We start from the raw sequence: 12799 nt of genomic DNA, 5'->3' as shown, positions 1-12799 counted from the left end.
CAGATTTACCTTTTTAAAAAACAAAACTTTTTTATGCTTGTTTGTTTCTGCACGCTTACTCACGCAGAGGGACCTTGGCAATGTGCCTCGATCAGCTCAGTGAAAAAAAAAATGATTTAAACATGAAAATTTGTCATTCATATCATCTGCTGTAGATTTCCCCAGACAGCTCTGACTTCTCAAACAGGGGAAGATTTAGTCACAGGTCCGCTCCTCAGATCTCCAGGCAGCTGCTGGCCCACTTTCACTGCTCCATCCTCCGGTGCCTGAAATATTATTATTATTCTTCACTAAAAGAGGGAAAGCAAACCATCAGTCATTGCACTGAACAAAAAAAAAAAAAAACGACAACAAAAAAACACTAAGTGTTGCTCATGCTGCTGGGTGCTGAGCAGTGGAGTCATTATCTTTTACCCGCAAAATGTCAGCGGTTGGCGTCAGTAGCTGAGGTGTAATCATCCTGTGCAGATGGCTGTATTGTACTCTCTGGTTAAACAGAGCCTACAATACAGAATTCACCGACTCCATTGAATCAGTGTGATTACAAAGGCAGGTGGAAACTATATTAAGGCAATCTCAGGTTACTTTAATGTGCTCAGAAATAGCAATTTACCTCCAGAATGGAAAGGAAAAGCATATGATATGTACTCACTGTGGTGCAGCTGGGTTGTATAAGTATATCATGTGTCATATATGTAGGAACAATCATATTTGCATGGGGAAAGCCTCCCTTTTCTAACGTTTTCTTATAATAAAACGCATAACCCTTGAGTTTAGAAAGGTAATTATTTGTAATCACCTAACATGTATTTTTTCCCAAACTCTTTCAAATTTATTTGCTTTGTGCCAGTTTACTTTGTTGCTTCTTGGATGCTTCTCTTTGACGAATTTCAGTTAGTGCTTGTAGCTTTCAGATTTCATTATAACCCTTTTATTGTATTCAAAGGAAACAGTCTTCATGTTTAAACAAAGCCGTCGGCACTTTACGCGGGACAAATATGGATCCTCTGGTCTAGCTCTGATGCAGATTGGCCTTTATTGTTTCTCTGAATGCATAATGAGATCTTTGGGATGTCGGTGAATGTGAAACTGCAAACAGTCCAAACGCCCCCTCCCACTTTAGAAACCTCTGCTCTGTTTGTTTTTTAATGAACATGTCAGTAACAAGATGAAAATGACCTCATGAGGACATGCACATCCAGAAGTTTTAGAATTTTCCAGTGTGCATGTCTGCTCCTTATAAATGGAGACAAAATGCTGGTACTGTTTCTGCAGTTTTAATGTATCATCATTTAATGTCAGATCTCAGGAGGCTCAGGGAAAAGGTCTTATTAAAATTCAAAGGGAGAAAAAAACAATAATAAAGCTTCACTTGGTGCAGGGTTGCCAATTCTGACACTTCTGATGTGACAAGACCGCTGGTCAGGAGGTGAATCAGACACAGATCACACACCCACCGCCTCCAACATCACAAACAACCCCCAACTCTATTTGCTCCATCGTATCTTTCGCACGCTGAAACGTCTGTAAAAAATCCAGCCCTGAAGATGTTTTCTCTGAGTTTTTTCCACACCTGCAGCTTTCATACAGCAGCGGGATCCATCAACGAGCTTTTCCAAGGTGAGAGAGTTGTGTGCATTTAGGCGGGTGGCACAACAGATGGAACTATTTGTGACTATTAATAGGGATATTTTTATTTTACTCTTAGTAAAAGCCTGATGGGTTTACTGAAATCAAAAAAATACATTTCTCTCATGTCATGTTTTTAATTAATTTGTTATCAGTAAAATGTGGCAAAAAGGAAATTTAAAGTAAAAAATTAGTTATTGTAATTAGATAAATCATCACTACCCATTTCAGTGTTGTTATTGGTTACACGGGTGGCAGATTTGGTCTAATTACCTAAATTAATTGGGGTGCTATTTGGGACCTTATTTACAGGCTTCACTGTGTTCTAATTATAATCATCCTTTAGGAAGGGCATTGGTATAAAATATATTTTGGCAAATATTTATGCAGATCAGGATAATTGCATACAGATTGGTCAACGCACATTGCTCCACTGTGGCAAGCCATTAAAGGAGCAGAAACAAGAAGGAGATGACAGAAGAACAGATGAAAACAAATTGCAGTCATAAGTAATTGTGGGGACTTTCAGTGTGGCTGATGTAGGTTGGGAGGGGCAATAAAACAAACAGAGATTTGGTGACTTGGAAAAGTTTTAGCCTAGGACCCCATAGTACCTTCCATCCGTTTTCTGCAGAGGTTGTTGGAGGTTATCCCAGCTGTCACAGGGAAAGAGGCAGGGTTGATAATCTGTTGGACGGCTAATTGTGAGAGATAGCAATCCATACTCACAACCTAACATGATGCATGTCTTTAGACTGTGGGAGAAATGAGGTTTGGAGATGAAGTATACTGATGACCAGCAGTATGGCTTAGTGCTGAGAAAGAGCCCTACAGATGTTATGTTTGCTTTAAGAATGTTGATGAAGAAGAATAGAGAAGGTCAGAATGAGTTGCACTGTCTGTTGGTAGATCTAGAGAAAGAGATGAGGAAGTCAGGAGTGGCAAAGAAGTATGTCAGGGTGGTGCAGGACATGTATGAGGACAGTGATGACGTGGATAGATGGGTTAAAGGTGCGGGTGGGATTGCATCAGGGATTGCATTTGAGCTCCTTTTTGTTTTCTTTGGTGAAAAACAGACTGACAGACGCGGTCTGCCAGGAGATTCTGTGGAATAAGTGATCTGTAGCGAGAGCAGGAAGTAGGTGAAGGAGAGTCTGGGAGTAGAGGAGTAGAAGTAAAGGTAAATGAGTTCAAATAGCTGGGGTCGACCATCCAAAGCAACAGACAGTGCACAAGAGGTGAAGATTAGTGCACAGGAAGGGGAACTTGCTGGAGACTAGTATCAGGGGTGATTTGTGACAGAAGGATAGCAGCAAGAGTGAAAAGGAAGGTTTACTAGCTGGTGGTGAGACGTGCTGTGATGCATGGTTGGGAGACAGTAGCACTGACAGAAAGACAGGTGTTTTTCATTCGAGGTGACCTGAATGGACAGGATTGTAAACAAGTACACCAGAGGAACAGCTCAGGTCAAGTGGTTTAGACACAAAGATAAAGAGGCAGGGATGAGATGGTTTGGGCATATGCAGAGCAGGGAGCTGCTAAAAGAAGAGGAAGACAAAGATCTTTTACCTCTTCATCCACAGTTGGTATCAACCTTCAACTCAGTGTTTCTTGCTATGCACTTTGGACTAACCTGATATCAGTTTCATAACAACAGAAGCAAAACATACTCAATTCTGAGAATTTGTATCTAATGACAGCTGCAGTTGTATTTAACACCTGCGTTCTGTAGTTAGCATTGTGCATGATGATTAAATGTGTTACACTGTGATAAATTTTGTCTAAATAGGTGAAAATTATTGTAGGCGTTACCAAAAGAGTGCTTCATTCAATAGATGTGTGAAGAAGGCTGTGTATTTGGCTCAGAGAAAGAGGTTGTCTGTTTTATCTGTATCAACAGGCACAATAAACTGTATGCTGTAATTATAAAATATTAATCTAGAAAGATAAATACTGCATTGTTCCTAAATATGAACAGACCTTGCAACATAGCTCAGTTTGATTTGGGTCACATGCTCACATGAGCAAATCTGGACAATGGCAGCAATAATTTTTAATAAAATATCACCAGGCAACACATTTAGGCAGTCAAGCGGCACAATCAGTAAATACAGCTTGATAATCCCTCTTTGTCCTATGGGGAATCACTCAGTGATGTTGACAGAGACACTATCATTTATTTACAATACATCCATTCTCTTGACTGCTTATCCAGTACAGGATCGAGGGGGACTGGCGCCAGCTCCCAGATCAAATAGTCTTTAAACAAGATGTGAAGGAAAAGCAGACTTCCCCCTTCAATTCTGGGGTTCACATCCCACAGAAGCTCAACTGGATTTAAATCTGGGGAATTTGAAGTCCACACTTCAAACTTGCTGTTGTGCTCCTCTAACCATTCCTGAACCATTTCTGCTTTGTGGCAGGGAGTATGATCCTACTGAAAGAGGCCACAGCTATCAGTGAATACTGTTTCCAAGGAAGGAGGGTCTGCAACAATGCTTAAGTAGGTGGTACGTATCAAAGTAATAGCTACATGGAGGGCAGAACCAAGGTTTCCCAGCAGAACATTGCCCAAAGCATCGCACTGCCTGCACAAGCCTGCTTTTTTCCCACAGTGGATCCTGTGCCAGGTGTTCCCCTGTGAGGTACACGCATCCGGCCACCCACGTGATGTAAAAGAAAGTGTGATTCATCGGACCATCAGATTGACTTCTTTTGCTCCATGGTCCAGTTCTGATATTCATCTGTCCACTGTTGGTGCTTTCCTTGGTGAACAGGGGGCAGTATGGGCATCCTGCCTGGTCTGCAGCTATGCAGCTCCATACGCAACAAACTGTGATGCACTGTGTGTTCTGACACCATCAGAACCAACATTAACTGTTTAGGTAGTTTGAGCTGCAGTAGCTCATCTGTTGGCCACACGGGCTTACCTTTGTTCCCCATGAGCATTAATGAGTCTTGACCGTCCACAATCCTGTCACTGACTCACCACTGTTCCTTCCTTGGACCACTTTTGATAGATACTGACCACAGCAGACCAGGAACATCAGCTTGTCAAACTCCTCAGATAATTACGCTTGCACATTTTTCCTGCTTCTAAGAAATCAACTTTTAGAACAAAATGTTCACTTACTCTCTGACAGCTGCCATGATGAAGAGATAATCAGTAATATTTACTTCACATGTCAGTGCTTGGTGTATATATTTATATACATATAGCTATAGGTATGTGTTCAGATATACATCCATATTTTTGTGGGTGGTAATTGTGCGGATAAACATATGTATCAGGATGATGATCATCACCCTTCATATTCCTTGTTACTTATTTAAAATCCCGCCATCTGTCTACCCCCTTTATCCTGTCAGGACAAGCTGTGTTTCAGCTTGTCCTGTTTTCATTGTTGTGTGTCTTTGTCCTGTGCGGTTGTTGCTTTTTTCAAAATCAAATGTATAACATAAACCTTTTGAATCAAAGCTAAAGTCTACACAACCAAAAATTAATTTAAAAATACATATGCTTCCAGTTAAACCATACAAAGGATGAAAAACATGATCGATGCTCAAACAGCGCACGGGGATAGAGATGCTCACTTTTATACCTGAGGCACTCTGAACTGGCACACGCCCTGACAACCAGCGAGGTATGATCAGGTACAACAGCAATTATTTGTCCCAGGATGATGTCATTTCCTCTCTCCAGCTCACGCTATAAAAAGGGTGCTGTTGCGGCGAGGTCTTGGTGGAGAGACCGGAGAGGACGGAGGCTGTCGGGTCACCGATGCTGCAGAAAATCTAGCTCTCCAGAAATACCGAAAGGCGGCTAAGTTTTGTTCAGAATGCGTCCCTAATTCACCGACTTTGATTTACAGGGAAGAAACCTAACCTTCTGATAAAAGCTTCGCTATTTTTTATTATTCCTGGAGAGCTACTTCGCCTCGTTTCCAAACATGATCGGGAGAGGACTGTTCCTTTTGACAATCCTGTCTAGCTGCGGTAAGAAAAAGAACAGACAGCTAAACCTTGATGAAGTTGAGCGATATGAAGACACAGACGGTTGGTTGAAGGAAATCTGCATTAAGTATTGTGACTGCCGGGGTTCCGCACCGAGGACAGCGACAAGCGCATCTTTAATTGCAATGAATTCACCTGCGCCTTTGGCACAATTATTCTCGTTACTAAAACAACCAGAGGCTTGTAGTAACACAGCGAGTGAGGAAAGAAAAGCGCACACGCACACACACACGCACACAAAGGAGCTGTAGGGATTATGAAAAGCATGTGAACAAATAAACATGCATGATTTTCTTTTCTCTCTGTGTTCTTGTTCTCTTGCAGTCCTTTCATTGCCAGTGACTTCGAGTCAGCTGGAGAATGAGGACGTAAAGGTAAATATTTTCTTATTGTTTTTGGTAACATTTTCTATTCTAATATTAGTTTTATTGGAGCAACAGAAAAGCAAAAAGCAAAAAAGAAACTAGTACAGGTTAGTGTTAACCTTCTTAAATCGATACTTCAGGGATATTCTTCTTGTCAGTATGACAAATAATACAAATCCACTGCATTGCCTTCTAGCTGCTCTCCAGCTGCACTCTTAAGGCACGCAGTGATTAGAAATGTTTAATCCCAATAATTTAAAGCTTTAAGCACCTTCATTGTGAGGCAAACCCACATTTGCCTTTGTAAAAATCAATAGAAAGCAATTTGAGAGCAATGGAGAGCCTTGACCTCCATGATTTTGAGGATGCTAAATCCACTGACAGAGAGGGAGGGAGGGAGAGAGAGCTTTCCAGAATAAGGTTTGGAGAGACAAGACTGCAAAAGGGAAATGTGGATCACTTCAAAGGTCTTTTGTGAAGAAGCTGGGCACCTTTAAAAAAAAAAAAAAAAAAAAAAAAAAGGAAGAAGAAAAAGATTGTGAAAAATTATGTATGGATGTAGTATTGGCGCAATGGGAGTTGAAATAATTTTGATCCCTCATCTAAAGAGATTTATATCTTTCAATTAGTGGCTAAGTTAGCACACAAGCTGCATTCGAAGAGTCTCAGATTCATATGCTGCTTTTGATTCAGTTTAATTCATCTTGCTTGCAACAGCAGCTTGTTTTACTGTAATTCTCACTTTTTTTGGGATCATTTGGGGACTGTCTCTCCTCTGATTCTGGATTGTGTGCATCCACAGGTGATGAAATGCATCGTGGAGGCGCTGGCAGATGTCCTATCGAGGCCACACCCCATGCCTGTCAGTCAGGAGTGTTTGGCCACACTGAAGACAGGTAAGCAAAAGAAGGAAGACAGTTCGGCAACACTGAGCATAATCAAATGTCCTTTATTATTAAAAGGGGCTGTTAGCATGGCTCAGTGCTGCAAACAACTACATTGATAGCTTAAATTAGCACAGGCAACATGCGCGTAAAAAATGAGTTATTAATGAAAAAGAATTGATTTTGCAATTACGTGTTAGAATATTACCTAAAACTGAAGCATGTCGCTTCTTCTACTGCACACAGGCTGCACACACATAAGGACTGTAAGATAACCCACAGTCTGGCTATTATCTAGTCCCATCTAAAAACACCAATAAAACTTTGATTTTCACATAAAAACATTTCCCAGACTGTTGGATGGTGTTATCCTCTCTGCTGACCTTTTCTTAACATCCTCATATCTTAAACATGCTGCAGAAACACAGTGCGTTTCCTTCATATTGCCCCATCGCGGCAGTGTTTTAGGTTTTAGTTTTACATTCCATTAATCTGAGGGTCTAATCAGCTATAATGTATTTTCCCCTCTGTTGCCAAGTGCTTGCTCATCACAAAACTGATGGCTCTCTTAATCTGACTATGCTAAATGCCTTGGGATATCATATTTTCTGATTTGGCCCCATGGGAATAAAATCAAAAATGGATGTATGTTTACATCATTTCTAACCTTTACCGATTTGCGAGGGCACTGGTAGAGGTCGCTCCCTGTTTATAGATTTATACAGATTTCCCTGGTCAGTTATTATCATCATCCCCACCCTCACAGCTGTCATTCCCATATAAAAGAGCGGATTAAGAGGCCAGGCCTTGCTGGAAAAGTGCTGTATTTTAGAAGAAATCCACCGTTCTCTCGTAACGCGTGCATAGCGCTCTGATCATAAGGTTAATGGATTGATGCAGTGAATGCTGGGTAAAAGTCTGCTGCAGAGTGTTTTATTCAGAGAGGTCACTAGGACTCGGTAAAGACGATTCAGTTACATAGATGGTGTTTTACCTTGATGTCATCCTTGTTGTATAAAAAAAAACACACACACAAAAAAAATCGATCACAGCCTTACTCATCGAGCGTTTGCTACTGAGCGGGTGCTGTGAGCGGGAAACTGTACACCACCGTAGGGGATGGAAAGAAAGGAGAATGGAGAGGAGGAGTAAAAGGAAAAGAGAGATAACTGATTGATACAAGAACATGATACAGTACAGTGTCTCTTGCTCCTGCTGCTGCATGCTATATGCAGTGCTGTTTGTGGGTCAGCAGAAAGTCCAAGTGCTCGCTTGCTGCTGTGGGAGTCTCTGTGGGCCAAATGATTAATTGTGCTCTTGCTTTGAAAGCAGTAAATTCCAGGGCAATTAACTCTGATGAATCCACAAAAACGTGTCTCTGAATCCTTTGAAAACAGTGAAAAGGGAAAGATGTACACCTGTGATTTACCCCCTACAGCATCAATTCCCTGCCTTTTATCTGCTTTTTTTTTTTCTTCTTCTTCACTGTTATGTTTGCATTTTAATGTGTGTGTGTGTGTGTGTGTGTGTGCAGATGACCGACTTGTTACTATCCTTCGTCATCAAAACTTTCTGAAGGAGATGCAGGAGATCGCTGCTCAAGGTGAGTCACGGATTACTCATCTCGTTTACGTGTGCATGAAGATAAGAATGATGGAAGGCTCGAGCGACTCATTTTCATTTAAGGTGGTCGGGGGAGAGCTGATACGCCTACAGCAGCAGCACCGACCCTTCAGGCTACAGATGATGTCCCTGGTGAGCTGGACCTTCCTATACATCATGTGGTTATGCTTCTTATTTTTTATGGCGTATCTAATCGGTGGGTTAAATGCAGCAGCTGTGACAGTGATGTATAGTTTCCATTATTTATGTTTTTCAGCAAAGTTGCGCTAAAAACACATCAAAAGTGCTGAGGTAGATTTAACTTCTGCTGAGGCTCTGTGAGGGAAATAAATCAGAACATGTATGACATCCTTCCACATAACAGCATACCTAGGTTTTTTTTTTTTTTTTTTTTTTTTTTTTTTAAATCAGTGCTAGTACCAAAGTCAATCACACAATGGTAAGGTGGGAAGGAAAAACAAGAATAGCAATTTGAATGTGGTCAAAGAAGAAGATAATGGGCTTTGTTTTTTTTGTTTTTTAAATTGTCTGGGTTACATATGCCTCCTACTGTCAATCAAAAACATGGGGGTAACAACAATAAACCCCATAATAAACTGTAGTACTTTTGTGTAAGCGCCTTCTTTTAACATCACTAGAAAATCAATTTCTTCTAGTAAATTAAATCCCCACTCTCCCCTATTTTCAGATCGATCCATGTTGGAGGCTTTAGGAGGCCCCGGCGAACGATCTATCCTGTCCAAGAGGACGGGAGCTGGAAAAGATGAAAAGGAAGCAGGCATGGAAGACGGTGAGTTGCAGGGGGACAATGAAGCTGAAGAAGTGCAGGTGAAACGGGAGAGTGATGAAAGCCCGGGAAGCCACGTCTCTGAGTCTGCAGAGGAGTGGCGGGAGGGCGAGGATGAAAAGAGGGAGGAAGATGAAGAAGGCTATGACAAGAAGCGAGCAGAGGAGATTTCAGAAGAGGAGAGCAAAGGCAAGCACACATTTCCTGGTCCTTCTTTGAAATTTATGTGTTATAAAGTAAAAGTAGCATAAGGAAATTGGAAAAGGAGATCGAGAGTTTGGCATCTAAAGATGCAGTCGAGTTTTTTATTTTGATAACACAGGCCACTCAAAGCAAATGAAAAGATGTAACATTAATGGTAGAAGCAGGATCTTAAGACAGAGAGAGCGGTGAAACAAAAACTGCCTTGTAAATGGAAACTGCTTGCTATCTCAGGGCTGGCTGATTGATGGAAGCACTTCCATCTACATGATGAATCTCAGCCCCCTCACTCGCAGGGGAGCGAGGCCAGCACGGCTGGCAAAATGACAGCTCGTCAACAGGAATGAATGAGTAGCTCACTGTTGGAAAATTCAAGCGCTCGGTTACAACTGCAGTCATCTCGCCATACTCTCTAAAGTTATCAAGACTGCAATCAGCTCGTTCTATCTCTGCAATGTTCAACAGAGAAATTGTTTTATTTTGAGTACAATGAAATAGTGATACTGATTCTGCAAAATGAAGCTTCAGCCAAGTCATCTGATCGCTTCAGCCATGCTGATAATTCCCATAAAGCATTGCTAGCACTACTGAGGTCCAGTGCTGCCAGCTGGCAAGAAATATTTCATTACAAGAAGTGGAATCTTGCTGATGGTGGAAACTTTTCTGGCAGCGGCCTAGCAGAGGTGTTTCAGTGAGAAAAATAATAAAAATAAATCTTATTCTTTTCATATTCCCAGATGATGGATCGGATGAGAAGAGAGACGCACGCAGAAAGAAATCAAAAGACGAAACATCCGATGAAGCGGAAGAGATGACCAAGAGGCTCTCACTCTTCCATAAAAACAAGGGCAAAGAGGAAGGACGTCAGGAGGAGACAAAGCGAGGGAACAGGGAGAGCTTACAGCGGTGGACCAAGGCAACCAAGCCTTTGCTGCTGAAGAAGAAAGCAGCCACAAAGGAGGAGCAACATGAAGTGCCTCATCATTCAAAAGAGATAGCGGAGGAAAAGGAGGAGAAGAAAAGAAATGCTCAGAAGAGTCCAGAGGAGAAGGAGCTGCAGATGATTGCTCGAAGAGCACCGGAGGAGGGGAGGGGGTTGGAGGAAGAAGGGAGCGCCAGCAGAAAGTCAGAGGTGCTCGTTCCCCTTCTTTTGTGAGATTCACGGTCTGAGAAACAAAAATAAAAAGTGCTAAATCGCTTAAAGGAATCTTTCCACATGCCTAGGAGATATAGCAAGCCACAACTTGGCTTAAAATAAAAACTGGAAATTGTTTTTATATAACCTCCAATAAAACCGCTAATTAATAATGACACAAACAAGAACACCGAGAGCATAAAGAGGATACTTAAACTACTTAAAAGTTTTATGATGTTTTTATTACAACATGGTGACGTCAGCCTGTTACAGCATCGCTGTGGCATTGTAAGGTGACGTGCTGGAAAAATAAAGAGTCCAAACATATTGTTGTAAAGCTGATAAGACAAGATATAAAAAAATATGTTTAAAGTTATACTGATTTTTTTTACATTTGGTGTGAGCTTGACTACGACATAACTTTCACCAAAGTGAAATCATCTCAAGCTGTTATTGGGTGTCTTCCATCAAACAAAATGTGAACATTAAATCTTGAAAACTGTGGACGCTAGACTGCTAACAAACAGACAAACAAACAACCGATTACGTACTCCCTCCATTTTGGGGGTAAAACAACAAGGAGTGTTTGATTATCTTTTTGGGAGTTAAACCATAGATCTTAGAGATGGACATCTCTGTTCTGTGTTGTTCAGCTATAAGAGTATACCAAAGAACATCATGTCGCATTCAATAAGCTGTGAAACCAGTGATTGAGACCACAGATGCATCAGAAAACTTGATCAAAGGAACCAAAGTCTAGATTTCCATCAGATATCTGCCCAACCAGACTTCTTTTTGAAATCACAGGGGTCGCCCCCTGCTGGCCATTAGAAAGAATGCAGAATGTTCCTCTTAGAACTAGGAGTTGCATCCATCTTTGATATACAGTGTATGGCTGTTTCTAGTCTAATGATACATTCATATTTAGATATGAGGGATTTCTCTCAGCAAGTAAGAAGGAAATCCTTCCTGAATGCAATGAAATTGTTCCTCAGGATGTTTTACCTGTTTGCTTCTAAAGCAGGATTCTTCCTACAGCTTGACTCCCTGCAATATCTTGAAAGGAAGCTATTTACACTGCAATAGCCTTGATGGATGCAAACTGCAACACAGTTGTTATTAAATTGAAGGTAAAGGATGCCATTCTGGACGTTATCTGCGCTCTCTCTAATAGATAGGACATTCGAGCCACGAATAAATATGATTGTTTGCACTGCTGGTGTCCCTTCTCTCACACGCTGCCTTCTCATTATACCTGCAGGAGCCTGAGATTGAAAGTCTGGCAGCCATCGAGTCAGAGCTTGAAAATGTTGCCCAGAAACTCCATGAGCTGCGGCGAGGCTGAGAGAAATCGAAAGGGGGAGAGAGAGAGAGAGATTGGAACAAAGTTTGACACCGCAACCTCCTCTGCCTCCTCGTCCTCCTCCGCTTTACCAGCTGCCTGGTTTCCACAGAGCGTGTGAATGTGTGACAAGATTTTTGTCTTTCCGCTATTTTTCCTGAGGAGGCCCGACCGCCGCAGCCTCACTCGTGACGTTCACATAGAGTAGCATACAGTAGATGCACATTGCAGCTAGACGTGCATACTAACAACACACAAGTGCGCGCGTACCGTGCATTTGCGTGCGTAACATTTCAGAAGATTTCCGAAGAAAGGCGACTTGTTCAGCTTCATTTTCTCCGACAATCACGTCTCTGTTTCTGTAAACGTATCTCTTCTGCTTTTTAGATTATCTCAACGGTGCGCACTGATTCATTGTGAAAGGTTAAGGCAAATCCAGGTATACACCTACAAGGTGAGGTTGTACAGTAATGGCATGTATACATGTACAAAGCTCTTTCTGGAATGCGCATTTACTTACAAAGTTAAAGATAGAGAAGACTTAGATGATTGTCATAGATGCAGTTGATGCAAATCAAGCCAAGGCAGTAAGTGATTTTTAGCGGATTAATGTCTGGGGTGTGATCTGTACTGAATTTATGTAAGAAAATCAATAAATTGAATAGTTTATCTGGAATTCTCTATTTGGTGACTGTTTTTCATGCCTCTAAAGTCAGCTTATTATTAACATATTAAAGGGAGAGTATTAAGAGTCATTACAGGACCATCACACTGTATAGATTGATCTACACAACCCACACAAACCTATAGGATCCACTG

General features: G+C 41.4%; 1 protein-coding gene across 2 annotated transcripts; it reads left to right on the top strand.

Moving 5' to 3' along the window:
- The first annotated feature begins 5360 nt into the window (after window positions 1–5360).
- Window positions 5361–12656, top strand: LOC146557604 (uncharacterized). 2 transcript variants are annotated; one of them, XM_085247208.1, is made up of 8 exons: window positions 5361–5625; window positions 5968–6017; window positions 6811–6904; window positions 8427–8495; window positions 8579–8647; window positions 9204–9491; window positions 10241–10635; window positions 11900–12656. In XM_085247208.1, exons 1-8 carry the CDS (start codon window positions 5580–5582, stop codon window positions 11981–11983), a joined length of 1095 nt encoding a protein of 364 aa, XP_085103334.1. In that variant the 5' UTR covers window positions 5361–5579; the 3' UTR covers window positions 11984–12656. The 2 variants fall into 2 exon arrangements, with proteins under 2 accessions (XP_085103334.1, XP_085103335.1); XM_085247209.1 differs by lacking the exon at window positions 8579–8647.
- Window positions 12657–12799: the final 143 nt, after the last annotated feature.

The sequence above is a fragment of the Mchenga conophoros genome, linkage group LG15 (assembly GCF_057382185.1).
Source record: "Mchenga conophoros isolate Kocher_MC1m ecotype Shallow Benthic linkage group LG15, M_conophoros_male_GT1.1, whole genome shotgun sequence".
Lineage (NCBI taxonomy): Eukaryota > Metazoa > Chordata > Actinopteri > Cichliformes > Cichlidae > Mchenga > Mchenga conophoros.
This window is presented reverse-complemented; position numbering and strand designations above follow the sequence as displayed.